This window comes from Zychaea mexicana (genome assembly GCF_025766255.1).
Source record: "Zychaea mexicana strain RSA 1403 chromosome Unknown BDB00scaffold_10, whole genome shotgun sequence".
Taxonomy (NCBI): Eukaryota; Fungi; Mucoromycota; class Mucoromycetes; order Mucorales; family Lichtheimiaceae; genus Zychaea; species Zychaea mexicana.
Window position 1 is genome coordinate 127,231 of NW_026516673.1, and position 16,321 is coordinate 143,551.

Here is a 16,321-nt window from a genome sequence, read left to right on the forward strand (position 1 = left end):
TGAGGGTGGACTGTTCCAGCAGATGTGCGAGCGTAGCGGTGAATATTCGGAACTTCTGGCAATTGCACAGAGCAAAGCCGATTCTTCCTCCTCAAACTAGTTAGGCGCTCCCTCCCTTCTTCCCTACCTTCATTCCTTTCTCCATGCCTCACACGGAATATTTATAGTCCCCCCTCCTAATACTTTGGAGCTCCTTAAAAAACGTCACTTCTCTGTTTGCTTTTGTTTGACCTTGCACTCTCTCCCACTACTGCTACTGCTACTAGACCGTTGTTGATCACCACAGTGAAACTTATAAAGATCGTTTAGACCTGTGGCTACTGTACTGCTAAAATTTGTCATGTTGTATTATTTACAGAAAAAAAATGAAGAAGAAAGACAACAACAGAAGGAAACACATGCAAAGGAAAGAAACGTTGCGTTCAGGAAGCATGATGCCACTGGTCAAGCGGCCCATTGATCCAGCCACTTTCAAGCGAGCCCTTGGTGCCCTCGTCGAGAACCGACGATGGTGTCTGAACGAGCGTTGTGAGGTCGTCTTCGTCCGTCGAGTCTGTTTCATCTACCATCATGGCGCCGCCGCCACTACGAGGCTGTCTTGGCTGTCTTGGTTGCTGTCGCTGTGCTACTTGCTGTGGTGGTTGGTGCGGTGAAGGTTGAAGCCACAGTGGATTGAGCGTTACGGGTGGTCGGTAGTCAGGGGAAGCATAAGTTATGGATGGCATCAAAGCGTCCTGCTGCTTTTGTAACATGTTTGGCTGAGCCGTTGACAATGCGTTGTCGTTGAAGCGTTTGTAAGTGGGCCACTATGGACAATGAGATAATTAGGAAGTTAGCTCACCCATGATCTAATGAATGCAGATAGTTATAGCGTATTAAGAATCAGGTGCATACCTCCTCTCTGTCATGCTCATCATCCTCGCTGAAACGACGTTTGACAAATGCTATTGATTGCCCGCGCAAGAACATCACATATTTCCAGATTATTTCCCAGTATACAATGAATTAATGCGGGTGCAGAAAGAGAGTAAGTGAAATTTAGGGCTGGATTTTACCTGTAACTGTGTTAGCTGCCATTCTTGATATGATAAATTTGGAGTACCAGACAAAAGCAAGAAGAAAGCTTGAAAAAGTGAAGAGAAAAAGAAAGAGAAAGAGAAAAGTGATGGGAAATCCTGTTCGTTTCTTATAAGAAGATAGCTGATGCGGTTGGAGATCAAACACGCGTGGGCGCGCCTTCTCTTCTATTTAATACAGTTTATATATACAACGCACGCACACACTAGTCTAGTAGTGCCGCTGCTGTATTGTATCGTATATAAAGTTCCACTAGGAGAGAAAAAAGACAAGTCACCACCCACCGCTGACGACATCATCATACAAATAGTATGAGGCAAGGCCCCACAAACACAGGCACACACATTCATCCCACACATACCATTTCGATCATAATTGTACGCAGGTGCCAGAAAAACTAATTCAGGCCCCACGTGCATCAGTATTAACTAGTACAGCAAGTGTGCACAAGACACGCATACTGCAGAAGCAGCAAGAAGCAAGCAGCAGTGTCATTAGTTTCGCATGTTTGATTGGCAAGCCTTGCCTTTACAGTGATGATGCTATGTGATTGGTCAGTCCGGACTCGGGGGTGGGGTGGGTGGGGCTGGAGGGAACGGCGAGAAAAAAAGGTGGGGAGTGTTTGGGCTGTGAAGAAAAAAAACACACACCAGTGGGGCCGGATCATCGCCTTGCATTCCCGCTGCTCACAGCAATAAATTCAGGTCACAAAAATAGAGAAGCAAGAGAGTGTGTGTGTTTGGTTTTCGTGCAACAAGCATAAACACACGTCGCACACGCCGCATGATGCTAAAATGACACAGAATGGCGTTTCGTTGTCACAGATTATTGTCGATAATAGTAATAGTAATAGGCACTCATCTTTTGCTATAAAGGTACATACGCTATGCCAAGAAAAGGCAAGGGTAAAGTGAAGGGGTGATGAACAGCAGCAGCAGGTAGCTGGTATCGCCAGTATCTCTAATAGCAAGAGAGGTAGCAAATACTAAACCGTAAAATATATCCGCGTATGTGTGTAAATGGCTGTATGTACGTGCGTGCGTGCATTCCGTGGAGATCCTACTTGATCGCCGTTGACCTAATTTTCTTCTTTCCATAGCTCAGCAAACCCCCTCAATTCACCTGCTAACCAGCTATTTATCATACATCGTCCCCCTATTCTTGTGAACAAATAGGGTTTCAGACATTCTATTCGTGAACTGCCTTATTATTCTTTTTTAGCTATTCTGGTATACTTGGTTGTTGCCGTTCTTTTTGCTGTATTCAGCTGCCATTGCCCAGCTGCTTGAAAAATATTTGAGAATCTATATATTGACCGGTTAGGAGAAAAAACCTTTCTTTTCTCTTTGCTTATTGTTACATTCGCTAATACCTTTCTATATATACCTCTCCCTAACTCACTACATTGACGCAATAGAATACGTAAAATGGCAGTAACGGCAACTACTGCAGAACCATTCATCGTTCGACCTCCACCTCGATCATCTTCACTACGGCGACCTTCATCAAACAATAACAACAATGGTAGCACTACCAATGCAACTTTGACGACGACGACGACGACGACTACAGCAGCTCCTCGCGCCGGATGGTTATCTAAACTATCGTCTACTTATGCCATTGGAAACAAACAACGATGGCAAGCTCGTTTCTTTGTGCTCTTGGACAAGGAACTACGATATTATAAAAATGAGGTAGAATATTAATCTTCGACATGTTTGTGTTTTATGCTCGATAAAATGAAAATTGACAGATAGCAAAATGATAATTAACTTTTCACATCCGTTTTCACTTAGCATACACAGTCGCCTTCATGTGTGATAGACCTGCGTAATACATGCCAGCCTGTTATAATCACCTCTTCACTCGGCCGTCCTCATTGTTTTCGACTCGAGCCAATCACCCGTAGTAGCGGAGGACAGCAGCAAAGCAACGACAGCTCTAGTAGTCGACCATTAACAATTGCATGTCAATCAGCTCTAGAGCTTTCAAGCTGGGTTGCGGGAATTGGATCAATCATAAAGCAACAGGAGCAGCAACAGCAACGGTTAAAACGAGCAATGACTTCTTGTCAGGTGGAGCATCAAGAGATGTTATATTTACCACAAGTGCATCCTCGTCATCATCAACAAAGGCGACGAGCAGCAACAATAACAACGTCAACTGACGATGATATTGATGAAGAAGAAATCTCAATAAAAGCAACAACAACAACAGCAGCAGCAACAGTAGAAGGAGAAGATTCAATATCTCGACGACGAGGCGTATGGTTACCTCCACTGATGGTACACCCACTGGATGACATTCCAACAACTGTCATGACAAGGTCATCTCTGGCGCTATCAGATTCGAGCGAAGAGGGAGACGATCTTCTTAAACAAGTCAAGGTCGCATACCACGTTACTACTGCTACTGATCAACAGGAGCAACAACGACAATGCCGATATAACAGCGCTAGCGCTACTGAAGAAGATGATGACAACGACGACGACGACGACGAAAGGTCTTCTAGCACAGATAATGATAGCGCTTGCGCAGTTATGGAACGAGGGCGGAAACTTTCGAGCTATTCGCCTACATTTCTCCTTTACCAGGAACGTTTCCGGCTCTTAAAAAATTAATTAATGTACATATTCCCTCTTCTCGTCAGACTTCTTTTGTGTTATTATTTTCTTAGATCAATTTTTTTGTAATATCACCACTTTTTCCATCACCATTCTTTCGCCAGTTCTTTCCCCTATTATCTTGCATACACACGCACCATCAATTACTTCATAGCTACAAACTACAACAACAACCAAATATACTTAGAAAAGAACACATCATACAGAATTTAGAAAAAACAAAAAACAAATTTTATAAAAGCAAAAATGTTACAGCTGAGAAAAAATATGTTGTTTTACATATGTACAAAATGATGGGATATTGATGTTGTTAATATTGGTTGGTTGGCTGGGGAGCGTTGCTATCATCACTACTAGTTCTGCTATTAATACTATTGTTGTTACTATCGATTCTTTTACAGGTCATCGTCATGCTCCAATTCGTCATCTCCTTCGTCACCCGAAATATAGTGAATGTGCGGTATTAAATCGTTATTATCGCCGCCATATTCGTACGCTTTTGCCCACCAGATAAGCTTTGATGGCTCGTCGATGCTCAAGTTGTAATTCAAAAAGTGAAGCAATTCCAGTTCCATGCGTGCCATGATCGTTTGGTCAACCTGTTGCTTATCTGATGCTGCTGCTGAACCTTTTGGCGGGTTTGATAATACGGATAGCAGCGCTGGTTTAGTAGCTGTAGAAGAGTCGTCGGCAGGGGGTGTGGTTGGCATCCGGTCGTTCATGATGAGCTGCAGGTTGTTGCGGAGATACTTGGCCGCCACGGTATATGCGACCAACAATAAGCGAAGTGAACATTTATGAGCGCCTTTGATGTTGATATAAAGCTAATAACAATTTAATGCACGTCGCATATGTTAGAACATTCATTATAGCAATTTGCCAAGTCATATAAGAGCGAGAGAATTACCTGTTTAAGCCGGTCAACATAGTAAATGGCAAGGAGGAGAGCAAGACCAGGACAGTATGCTGGAACGCGAAGAGGGAGGCTGTGCATTAAGCTGATTAATTCGTCCAATAACGATGGGTCTGCCGGTGTGGTGGGTTCCCAAGCATGTGCTATGTATTTGGCAAGATACTCTACAACAGTATATATCATGTTGTATGTCTTCTGATTAGCGCTTTGTATCAAAAAATGAGCCCAGAATCAAGTACCAATGCAGTGATTGCTCAGGGGTTGTTGACGATTCATTTCCACCGCCTGCAGAAACTGGTATGCCTGATGCACCGTGCCTGCGTATGCATTCTCTACGAGTTTTTCTGTACTACTGACTGGCCGATCCACCATTCCTATTGTTTGATAAGAGATCAAGAAAGAGGAAAAGAGTAAAAGAGAGAGAGGAAAAAGAGAAAAAAACTGAAAACAACCGTAAGAAGTTAAAAATAAAGTGGTTTATATACTTGTTGGAAAAAAAAACAAGCTTTGGAGAGCTGTAAAGCTAATCCGTGCTATAACCAAAAACCCGCCGTAATAGTTTTGCTCAAATCTTTTATACTCGGTGAAACATATTCGCCGTTCTCGGGGTACCCACCATCACACCAGCCTACGGTTACTTTTACTAATATCAAAATGAAACATATGAGCCCGCAAGAAAATTACGCAAAATGCCTTATTAGTTTGATATATGCTTCCCATATAAAAAAGACGGATTGTTTTTTGGGCTAAAGTCACCATACTCACAAATTGTTATTTTACTGCGGGCAGGACAGATTGCAGCTTACTTTTACGCTCCTCCCAATGAGCGATCAACCAGTACTCCCCCGCGCCATTTCGGAAACAAAATAAAAATAAACAACAATATCAAAAGACTTGTACATATGGGAGAAAGAGTAAGACTCCGATCATTGAGCTGATTCTGGTTTACGGGTAAAGGTTCCTGAATCATTTATTTGATTTGGAGCACGTTGTTTGCTGGTGCCTATCAAACGTGCGTCGGTGTTCGTTTTCTGTAGCACCCAAAAAGAACGACCGGATGTCGAGGGACATCCATCCTATCCGATCAATTGTTGTGTATGACTTAGTACCACCCTCTCTCATGCCGAAATGTACGCCAGTTGCCTTACCGGTCTTTTTTGGTTACGTTTTCACCGGAAAAATGTTCGTGTGCTGCCATTCCCATGTTCAGTATCACTCAACACTCAATAAGCTTTAGTATTGAATTTACGCGCTAACAAATTTACCCGCTTTCAAAGATAAATACACACTCATGTTTCGAAAGGCCCATGGTTTCATAAAATTCAAATCTCGTGTTATACGATTCTAAAGCTATGGGAAGGTAGAGAGAATCTGTTGTGTGATAGAACGTCTGTAAGTCCTTTATTGTTTCGCTGAGAATTTATGTACGGGATTTTTCCTGTGATTTTGCGGTTGATTTTTTTCAGCATTGCGTTGGAGGAACTAGCACATTGGTGGAGGGATGTTTTTTACTAAGCGCGATGTTCTTTTCAGCTGGAAATCCCCTCCGCTAGTAAAAACCGCATAACTGCGGTAATTGAATTGTGTGACCCAGATTTCGATATGAGCAGTAGCTCCCGTAATACATGACTTCCCCTCCTTCTCCGTAGTTCCAATAAACATGCCTCCCAGACGTGTAGGAAGTTTCGGCAACAAACGCGCTCCTCCACTCTCTAAATCGTCCCACCAACACTGTCAACGCCGTGCTCGCACAAGCTCGTAATGGAGAACTAGAGAAGCGCCGCCAAGCATCTCTGTCGGTCCAGTGTCTTCGGCCTACACGCACGATCGACCCCGTCCTGTATCTCCCAGCATCTCAGACTAACCGCCATCGCTTGATTAACTGGCGCCTGCACTGGCTACCCGGCTATTACCCTTGGAAGGACTGTCGCTGTGGTGCACGAGCTGTCACCCGCGACCACTACAGTCTTGTTTGTCCGCTACTCCGTCCATTGTGGCAAGAGCTTACCGACGCCTATGGCACAGCTCCTTCAGTACCATCTGGGATGCATACCATTGATGTCATCCTTAACAAAATACCACGCACCGACGTCGTTTTATCCAACGGAAGATGGCCAACCATATGGCCAGCGATATTAAGTATCCTTCGAGAAATCGAACGGCTCTGCCATCCCGAAGATCATTTGCTGGATGGGGAGTTCCCTGGGGACGACATTTCACTACCATTGCCATCCGAGCACGACTAAAGTGCTCCGACTACCCTCCTTTCCTCTGTCATTATTTTAATTTACTTGTAACAACCTACACAGACCTTATCACACATGCACTACCACACTGGCTTAACTTTTTCCTCCTAACCACGGTGGGGGGTTTTTTAAGTTCTTGCATCTTTTCTTTACATATCACATATCCACACGAACCGCAAAGAAGCGACCGCAATGTCTATTGGCGCAGGTCAACAGTCTTCCACAAACAATAAAACCAAAATTTTCATCTATTGCCATGGTCATCAAAAATGCAAGCACTGATGCAGCTTAATCAGTTCGCCGTTATTGTAAATGAAAGGAATAGAAGCTCAGAAACGGGTTTACATGAGTGCGGCTATTGTGTGCGTATGCATATGTGTGTGATCGAACGCCATAATGCCCGCGTATGTAGAAGAACGCACTCTACTACAATCTGTGGGATCAATCTCAAGTCTTCTTATATTCAGGGCAATATACGGGATTTCCACAGCGACCCGCTGTTCCTTTCTCTTCTTATGCACAGTGAGACACAAAAAAAAGAACCACCGCTTCAGCTCCATGTATGCCCCAGTTCCTACTAGTCAGTCCGAATTCTTTTATTCTCATTAGCTCCATTTGCTGTAGAGAACATGCTGAAATATCCTCGCTGTCATATGCACAGTTGTTGTTAGCCGTTCTACAGCAACAAGGATGTCAAATTCTTCGTAATCTATTAAGGTAACTCGTAAAACGGATAGTTTACGGCAAGACGATTAGCAACAATGAGTGAAAGAAGATGTTGCAGCAGTAGTAGTAGCTGCACTGAAAGTGAGGAAACCAACGCATATTAGATATCCTAATCGATAGTGATAACGACATGTCTAGTGCCTTGTGGTGCCCAAAAAATAACAGGACATAATCCAATGCATAATCTGGTGGATGTCTTGGCGTATTCGATCTCCATGGAACGCAAAGCGTTTTCGTGAGTTCGAGAGCATCGAATATAAATTGCTTAGGATTTAACCAAACAAAGATTCGGCTGATAGGAGGATATCTCATCAAGTATCGATTCACCTTACCTTAACTGTCACTGAACTTGTGTGGCGGGAATGGGGCGAATAGCAAATTAAAAATGGTATCACAAGGTATGTAACCGAAAATGTTTTAATAAACAGATAATTACGACTATGTGAGCACTATAACCAAATATGCTCTGTTCACTGTAGTGGTGGATGGAGGAGCCACGTTTTCAGCAATTGATTATTGCAAAGAGAATCAAGTGTTACTTGCACATGGTCATATTGGTTTAGCTGATTCAGAGATGAAAAGCAAACGTATCGCTATTACGAGACCCTTGGGAGTGTGGTATATTGTCGCCAAATAGAACACACCATGAAATCAAGCGTCTCATGCGAAAAACACCTTTTGAGCATTGAAAAGAAATCCTTCAACAATTTTGGCACTGACTACACTAGTCATCCATCGGCATGAGAAGGATCCAGAAGAAAAATGAAGATGAAGAGGAGAATTCTGAGTTAGTAGAACCAGACTTGTTACAATTAGGTTCAAAGACAAAACTAGTCAATTGATAAAGCTAAGAACGGGAAACAGCTTGAAGGCGAAGGTAAAATAGGCCGTAGAATACTGCTCCTTCTCGGCCAGCGCGTCTATATTTCTGGCCATGTTTTAAGGACTTACCTCTATAGAGAGTGGCTAAGCGTAGGTTTCCACAGGAAGAAGAGATACACGTTTGTTGGAGAACTAGTTCTTTAACAACTTGTTTGCCATCATGGAAAAACACTGATCAAAGACTCCCAGGATATCTAACGAGACGGTCTTTTTCACAGAGTCTGCGAAAGATAAACCTCCTAATTTGAGAGCAAACCCTTTTCTGAAACTAATGCTGACAACATTATCTTTGTAGACATTATCCTCGGGTCAAATTGTGGCGCTCAGAAGCCGGCCAAAGCCGTTCAATGGCGCATATCGGCTCTTATAGTTGGTAAATCCACTCTTCTTCTACCAGACAGTTTTGGCGTCTATTTCTCGATATGGACAATGTTGCTCGAACAATTCTGTACAGTGGGAAGGTCTAGGCGTAAAAGTTACAGAGCGTTTCTGAGAATATCGCAAGAAATGTATCGAAAAAGCTACAAGCAGTGTACAGTGGCACACCGTTAAGATCAGCCTCAAAGGGGATCTTAACGGTTTGAAGCTAATATGAATTGAAAACAAGTGTAAGTAGATTTTGTATAGATCTATATGCTTTCTTATTTCTAAAGGTCCCACCAAAGGGTTGACAATCACTATTGGAATTTATTTGAAAATGATCTCAACTGGTCCGCTGTATTGACCAGCATACACGAAGAGCTGTAAGTAACTGTGGTTGCAAATGATCATCTTTTAGCTGTAGATTTCTACAACCCAACTGCTGAAAATAAAAGCCAACGTTCTTGGATCGCAATTTTGCATCTTCATTCTAGATACTATTTGCTACATTGCTACTGTCGATGCCTGCACCGAGTACGGCTTTGACAAGGATATTTACTCAGCGTTGATGGCCGAATGCAATACCCATTACAGTATCAAAGAGCATTCACACGAAATACAAGAATGCTTCATTGGTTTCCTCAAGGTACGCCGTGGCCTCCCTTGTTGTAATCGCTGTCAGGTGACAGACACAAGTTTTAAAAGATTGTCCTTCTTCCTTCGCGATAAGAATACTTGCTAGCATCTTGTTTAGTGATGCCTTGATTTGTTTAACATCAGAGATATACGGTGCATACTTTGTTCATTCATTGTTTACTGTTGTTAGCAACATAGAGGAACAATGACAAGTCCAAGTGCTATATTTCTCCCACGTATTGGTCATCTGTCAGATCCCATTGCACTACACCGTTTGTGCTACATTCATCGATTACGCGTACACAAGGAGAAGGTGATAGTGATTAAGTAGGCAAGGAATAGAGCCTCACATGCTGAACGAATCGTATAGCTATAGCAGTATTCATCAGTCTCGTACTCAATGTGATAAAACTGCCACGATATTGTCAACAACAAACTTCGTTGTTGCTATGGGCATTCTAATCGCCTTACTCCCAGTTAAGTCTAAAAATGTTTTAACTGGAGGAAGAAAAACACAGTTCTCTTGTAGCACATTGCAAGTGTGCTATAGCTGAATAAAGAACGAAAGCTCATATGCACTATTGGTAAGCATGCGATTATAATTGAGCAAACGGCGTGTCAAAAATAAAATAAGCAACCTGTCTGCTATATGGCTAGTCCTGCACTTGAAAAAGAAATTTTTGATGTCGGGTGGTGTAAAAGCGACATCTGACTTTATTTAGAACCGTTTTTTTTAGCAAAACCCTTCAGTCTTTTGTCTTCTCTCTACCAGATAGTCGATACGTACCCGCAACCCTCTCTCAAACCTTTTTTCTAATACCAGAAAGAAATCAACTCAAAAAATGACTACTAACTTGAACTTTGGTCCCGAATGGTGAGAAGAACCGCAATAGAAAATGGCTTCTTGCTTTTTGTTGTGAAAAAACGAGGAATCTAAATCATTTTGTTTTTGAATTCTAGGATGCGCGGAAGCCTTCCAAAGCGATCCAACACGCTCGATTCGCAAAATGCGCGCTCCTTGGCAACCTCTGGTGCTGGTGCTCGTGCAACAGGCTCAATCAACAATGCTCACGCATTTGCTTCCTTGGGTTCTTCTAATGCTCCACCGTCTACAACGGCTTTTGAAGATAATGCAACTCAACAACAACTTGCATCCGACGGTCTGTCGTCGTCCTCGGGTGAAAATCCTTTCAAGTACTCAAAAGACTTCATGTTAAGCCTTTATAAACCGGTGAATCCTCCAGCATACTTTGAACGACACGAATATGTGGCTGTTGAAGAAAGTCAAGGTCCATTGTCATTTGTTGATTTAACAGACGATGAGAGAAAGGCAAGTTGCTTCTATTCTTTCTTCTTTTGGCATGCTTATTTAAAATATATACGAGCATATATTATATTACATTATTTCTCTCCCGTCAAGCACAATCCATACCCCCTTTTTTTCCCTGTCTATTTTAAAAAAAAAACAATCAAAACTGACCTTAATTTTTTGTCTTTTTATATTTTTAGCTATTGGCTGGACCTGTTCACTCTGAAGTTGGACGTCGCATTATCTCTTCGAACAATGAAAGGGGAAACAATGGACAGCGAAATAATAACAACAACCATCGTGACATGTACAACAGTCCGTTGCACAGCCCAGCATCCGAAAACACGCCCGGTACACCTGGTAGAATGAACATGTCACGTTCTAAAGGTAAGGAAAAGAAAAATTAAAATGGGTCGGTTTGTTGATCATTTGTGGGAGGATGGCGCAAACTGACGATTTTATACAACATGATCTTCAGGTCGTATGCACGACTATTTCTCGCGAGACCGGGATCAATATACTAAGCGACATGATCATGGTACGTGCAAATATTGCAATGTTCAAATCACAGTTGGATATCTTCACTTACAAAACATGTATGCGCTTCATCAGACGGCGTAAGACAGCGCGAGCTTTCTCAGTCAGATGGTTTGGGTACAATCTCACCTAGCAAGTCGCGCGACGGCGAACAAGAAGAGCGTCCAGCATGGGGATCTGTCAATCAGGACACCGTTGGCTCATTCGACAGCAACGGTGTATTCCGAGTTGGAGGAGGCAACAACGGTACTAGCGCATTTGAGGGTCGACGAGATTGGCAAGGAGGAGACAGAGGAGGGTTCCGTCACCAGGGCGGCGATGACTCTTTAAGAGACGCATTTGGTGTATCTAATGGAAACCAGTTCAAGGGTGCTACCACTCCTACCAGCGGTTTATCCGACCACCTTGGTGGCATGAGTAATGCCAGTCCATTTGGTAGTGGCGTGGAAGACATTTCCGCGTCATCATCGATGTTTGGTAGTGGTGGTCCTGCACCATCCAAAAAGCAATTTGCCCAGCTCAAGTGGCTGTACTGTGATCCTCAAGGCACTGTGCAAGGTCCATTTGATGCTCAAGAAATGCAAGAATGGTACAAGGCAGGTTTCTTTGCACCCACGCTACTGGTACGACGAGAAGACGATTTGCAGTTTGAAAGCCTGATCTCGTTGATTCGTAAGGTTGGCACCGACGATGAACCTTTCCTGGCGCCGTTTCCTAACGAGCAACAGCAACCATCCGCCGATTCGCCCAGCCAGGCTGCGCTCAACATGGGTGCTGGCGGTGGCAGCATGCCTCCTCGCCCACGCACGCTCGACCCGTTCAACCGTCCGTTGGCAGCTTCCTCGCCGTTGGAAGCACCCGGCAACGGCCATTTTTACGGCAACTCGCCTCAATCAGGTGCTGATATCTTGTCGCCTCAAACCGGCGGAGGACTTGACTTCGGTAACAAGTATAATCCCCTCAGTGGTGGAGGTATGGCCAATTTGTCTACCAACTTTTTGCAGCAGCAAATGGGTCAAAACCCTGTGTCCCCACAATCACCATCACTCCTCCAAGGCCCATTCAACGGGTTCGGCTCGTCCCTACTAGGCTCTCGAGACGGCTCATCACCACTGTGGGAAAAGCCTAGAACACCTGCTTGGCTGAACAATACTAGCCAAAATCAAGGCGATTTGTTTGGCTCTAGTGATTTACCGGGTATGAATCCTTTATTACGACAACAGCAACAGCAACAGCAGCAGCAGCAGCAGCAGCATACGCTTAATCCGTTGTTTGGTCCAAACATGGGCTCTCCTGGTCTTTTCGATTATCAACGAGCAATGAACGACCAGTTTGGACAGCACCAACAGTACCTTCAAATGTTGCAGCAAAAGCAGCAGCAGCATATTCAGTTTCAACAGCAGTTGCAGCAACAGTTGTCACAGCAACAATCGCTTGATGCTATGATGCAACAACAACAACAACAGCAACAACAGCAACAGCAACAGCAACAGCAACAGCCGTCTCAACCGTCACCTTTGTCACAGACGGCATATGCCTCTGCCACAACAAATGAACCTATCGTCGAACACATCCAGCAGAGCAAGCCACAATCTGTTATATCCCCTCCTGCCACATCTGGATGGGGTTCTGCTCCTGGAACGCCAGTGGGTACAAGACGCCAGCCTACTACTCCTGCTCCTGCTCCTGTTGTTGAGCCTGTCGCCACTGAGCCTGAAGTCGAACGGGAACAAGTCGAGGAAATTGTTCAGCCCATGTCTAGCATGCATTTGGAGGATGAGGCCGTCAGCCCTGTTTTACATGCCGAGACATCCACTTCTGCTACCACAAACACCACACCTTCTGCACCCGCACCGCAGCGACAGCAAGAAGAGGAACAACAGTCGGCAGCACAATCTCCTGCACCTGCAGCTCCAGCTGCTGCCAAGCCTGTATCGCTTCGTGAGATCCAAGCAGAAGAAATGCGCAAGCAGCAGCAAGAAGCCAAGGAACAACAACAAAAGCTCCAGCAACAGCAACAGCAGCAGGCTAAAGCACAGAATGGCAATGGTTATGCAGCAACCGCTGGTAGCAAGAGTGGTTGGGGTAACGCCAGCTCGCCATGGGGTCGGGAGCAGGCCACCAAGGGTCCTTCCTTGCGCGAAATCCAAGAGATGGAAGCCAAGGAGGCCGAGTCGCGAAAGCAAGCCGCCGCAGAATCACAGTTCGCAACTGCTGCTGGTATTGATCGTTCGGGCAGCCCACCAGCAAACCTCTCGTGGGGTGTTGTGGCTCCCAGCAAGGGTGCTGCAACTGCTAATGCTTCCAGCTCATCACCCGCTTGGGGTGCTACATCGGCACCAAAGAAGACGCTTCGTGAAATCCAACAAGAAGAAGAGGAGGCATCCAAGAAGAAGGCCGCCAAGCAACAGGCAGCTGCTGCCGCTGCTGCTGCTGCCGCCGCATTGGCAAATCCAACCAACCTTAGCAAGGGTTATGCCAACATCGCTGGTACTGCCACAACAAAGGTAATCGAAGCACTGTTTGTTGGATGGATGTGGATAGAAAAAGGACAAAGGAACTAAAACGACGGGCTTTTGCTTATAACGTAGGTTTCTCCATCTGGCGGTGGTTGGACTACTGTAACGAGCCAGCGCACGGCTCCCAAACCTGTTTCAAGCACGACCACCTCTTCTGTCAACAGCACCTCGTCTCCAATGTCGTCGTCGAATGCTGTCAAGCAAAGTGGATGGGAAGTTGTCGGTGTTCCCAAGGCAACTCCATCGGCTTCCATCGTCACTGCTCCAGCCTCAGCATCCCCAGTTGCATCAAGACCCGCCACAGCCGCTGCAGCTGCTGCAAGAAACGTCAACAAGTCTGACGAGCAGAAGCCTCCCAGTGAAGAATTTGTGCGCTGGTGTCGCCAGTGCCTGCGTGACCTGAGCAGCGGTGTCAATGGTAAGAAACAAAGAAAAGAAGAGCTTTCATGTGGTTACTTTATGCTAATACATCTGATCCGTATTTCCAACAACAACAACAACAACAACAGCCGATGAAATTCTGTATATGCTCCTGTCGTTCCCTCTGGACAACAGCTCAACCGAGATCATCCAAGATATCATCTATGCTAACTCTACTACCATGGACGGCCGTCGCTTTGCAGGTGAATTCATGAAGCGACGAAGAGCCGATCTCGCTGGCAAACTGAACGTGACCATTCCCATGATGAGCAACGCAGCACTGGACGATGACTTCCAGGTTGTCACCAAGAAGGGTAAGAAAAAGGCCCAAGCTTAAACAAGACTTTCCGTAGCACAAGAACAAGAAGAAACACAATAGAGGCAAGGTTGTATTGTACGTGCGCGTATTACATCTCCATCAAATAAAGAAAGAAAATTTAAAAAGCTCGCCTTTCTCTGCGCACATTGGTTTGCGTGTTTGGGTTTGGGTAACATGAATGAGGATGGTCAAAATATTTTTTCCACAAATGTAGACAGTGTATTAGTGGTGATTTCAAATGTTTCAAAACAGTCATTGAAAACAGATTTAGTACTTACTCCAGGGTCCGTGGCTTCCGCGCTGAGTAAAAGCACTGTCCTCTTGGCCCCAAGAAGATACAATCGTAGTGGACTTTTCGACTAATTCCTATCATTTTCTAATGCTAAAATATTGTTTTCAGGTTCCCCCTGTTCTTCTTGATGTTCTTGAAGTTGCGCTTGTTGAGGGAGCTGTCCACCTGGTGGTAGGAATGCCTCTGGTCGAAAGTCTGGATGTCCATCATTATTCATATAGGCTATGCCTATGCTTCTTATGTTCAATGCCGCATTTTTATCCCGGTCTACAATCTAGATGAGAAAACAAAACCCTTTTAGCCTATAATTAGGAAGAATCCTTCGTGGATTTAAAGGGTGAAAACATACCACAGCCTCTGGATAAAGCTCTGGATGGTTATTACAAGCTTTAATCTTCCACATCACCCAATCTATTATGGTATTCCATGCCAATTTAGTACAGCAGAACACAACCACTGATTATATACCTTATTAGTAGAAATTTGCCTTTACCTGGCGGTGGTGAGCGTGCCTGTATACAGTCACTTGCCGGATTCAGCAAATTGCCATCCTGGTCTTGACAGTACTTTATTTTCCTTCCTCTATTTGGAATGAAGCCGCCTTGAGGTCCTTGAACCGAGTACGTTGCACGTTCTCTTGTTTCTCTGTATGGATACATAGGTAAAAATGATCCCATCAGTCGTTGTAAGTGGGCTTCTTGAAGCGGGAATTATGTATAGCAATCAGATATTATATTATTACGTACCTGTGTCCGCAAACCTCCCCGTCATACGGAATACTTGTTAGCCGTTGCTGACACCCTGTGTGAACTTGAGAAGTGTTGTACTCGTCCGTCAGTATCAGCAGCATGTGTGAAGCCAATTTTTTAATTATTCCCTAAGATATATGTTACTCATAAGTGTATGTAGCAACCTCTTTGCGCATTCTCTCTTGTAAATATACTAACCAAATGGGGGATCGGAGCCCATCCCGGGAAATGCGGCATTCTGCTGGAGCTATAGAACACAATTGTTCGTTGTTGATTTGAGTGCCAACGCTCGCGTTCTCGCCTCAAGCGGGCAGCTCTTTTGCAAGATCGGTTTGCAAAACTTGAATATTGAAGTCAAAAGACCCAAATTCGGAAGGAGGGTAGAGGACCTCCAACTCAAAGTCGATTATTGGCTGAGATTGCTCCATTATAAACTTCTTCTTCACAGCAAATTGACTAGTGTGAGTCCAATGAGTGTGGTGCTGATATATAATGAAGTCTTGTTGAATCGTTGTCATGAGCTCAATGAAAAACATCAAGACTCAGCCACTACACAAGACAAATACTGGCCATTCTATGGCACATCCCTTTCCTAACCAGCACTTTAGTTTCTATTCTTGAGAATGCTTCAGTGGCCAATTTTTATAAAGTTGATTCCGAAAGATAAGTAAAAGAAAATAAGTCAGTGAAATAAACTAAAAGACTTTTTATG

The 16,321-nt window shown here is 44.3% G+C and overlaps 7 protein-coding genes across 7 annotated transcripts; 4 read left to right on the forward strand and 3 right to left on the reverse strand.

Moving 5' to 3' along the window:
* Nucleotides 1-5: 5 nt before the first annotated feature.
* On the reverse strand, nucleotides 6-1,135 carry BDB00DRAFT_18027 (uncharacterized protein). Its single transcript, XM_053116365.1, has 3 exons — nucleotides 1,056-1,135; nucleotides 895-944; nucleotides 6-806 (listed from the first exon to the last, which is right to left on the reverse strand). Exons 1-3 carry the CDS (start codon nucleotides 1,075-1,077, stop codon nucleotides 423-425), a joined length of 456 nt encoding a protein of 151 aa, XP_052983426.1. The 5' UTR covers nucleotides 1,078-1,135; the 3' UTR covers nucleotides 6-422.
* A 1,369-nt stretch (nucleotides 1,136-2,504) lies between these two features.
* Nucleotides 2,505-3,837, forward strand: BDB00DRAFT_926054 (uncharacterized protein; the record flags this gene model as incomplete). Its single annotated transcript, XM_053128829.1, has 2 exons — nucleotides 2,505-2,771; nucleotides 2,874-3,837. 2 exons carry the CDS (start codon nucleotides 2,505-2,507, stop codon nucleotides 3,696-3,698), a joined length of 1,092 nt encoding a protein of 363 aa, XP_052983427.1. The 3' UTR covers nucleotides 3,699-3,837.
* A 72-nt stretch (nucleotides 3,838-3,909) lies between these two features.
* On the reverse strand, nucleotides 3,910-5,141 carry BDB00DRAFT_805238 (uncharacterized protein). Its single transcript, XM_053122177.1, has 3 exons — nucleotides 4,854-5,141; nucleotides 4,609-4,778; nucleotides 3,910-4,525 (listed from the first exon to the last, which is right to left on the reverse strand). Exons 1-3 carry the CDS (start codon nucleotides 4,984-4,986, stop codon nucleotides 4,097-4,099), a joined length of 732 nt encoding a protein of 243 aa, XP_052983428.1. The 5' UTR covers nucleotides 4,987-5,141; the 3' UTR covers nucleotides 3,910-4,096.
* Nucleotides 5,142-6,216: 1,075 nt separating this feature from the next.
* BDB00DRAFT_926056 (uncharacterized protein) lies at nucleotides 6,217-6,944 on the forward strand (the record flags this gene model as incomplete). The annotated part of the gene is made up of 2 exons (XM_053128830.1): nucleotides 6,217-6,232; nucleotides 6,370-6,944. The coding sequence occupies 2 exons, from the start codon at nucleotides 6,217-6,219 to the stop codon at nucleotides 6,858-6,860; spliced, it is 507 nt and encodes a 168-aa protein (XP_052983429.1). The 3' UTR covers nucleotides 6,861-6,944.
* Nucleotides 6,945-7,971: 1,027 nt separating this feature from the next.
* BDB00DRAFT_784907 (uncharacterized protein) lies at nucleotides 7,972-9,791 on the forward strand (the record flags this gene model as incomplete). Its single annotated transcript, XM_053120500.1, has 6 exons — nucleotides 7,972-7,984; nucleotides 8,066-8,204; nucleotides 8,403-8,463; nucleotide 9,076; nucleotides 9,323-9,474; nucleotides 9,663-9,791. The coding sequence occupies 6 exons, from the start codon at nucleotides 7,972-7,974 to the stop codon at nucleotides 9,789-9,791; spliced, it is 495 nt and encodes a 164-aa protein (XP_052983430.1).
* A 351-nt stretch (nucleotides 9,792-10,142) lies between these two features.
* BDB00DRAFT_805245 (uncharacterized protein) lies at nucleotides 10,143-14,770 on the forward strand. Its single transcript, XM_053122178.1, has 7 exons — nucleotides 10,143-10,338; nucleotides 10,425-10,794; nucleotides 10,974-11,160; nucleotides 11,252-11,311; nucleotides 11,386-13,817; nucleotides 13,902-14,247; nucleotides 14,339-14,770. The coding sequence occupies exons 1-7, from the start codon at nucleotides 10,307-10,309 to the stop codon at nucleotides 14,584-14,586; spliced, it is 3,675 nt and encodes a 1,224-aa protein (XP_052983431.1). The 5' UTR covers nucleotides 10,143-10,306; the 3' UTR covers nucleotides 14,587-14,770.
* A 197-nt stretch (nucleotides 14,771-14,967) lies between these two features.
* Nucleotides 14,968-15,930, reverse strand: BDB00DRAFT_936379 (uncharacterized protein; the record flags this gene model as incomplete). Its single annotated transcript, XM_053129228.1, has 5 exons — nucleotides 15,808-15,930; nucleotides 15,607-15,737; nucleotides 15,354-15,505; nucleotides 15,210-15,271; nucleotides 14,968-15,134 (listed from the first exon to the last, which is right to left on the reverse strand). Coding segments are annotated over exons 1-5 (549 nt in total), but the record flags the coding sequence as incomplete, so codon positions are not given.
* Nucleotides 15,931-16,321: the final 391 nt, after the last annotated feature.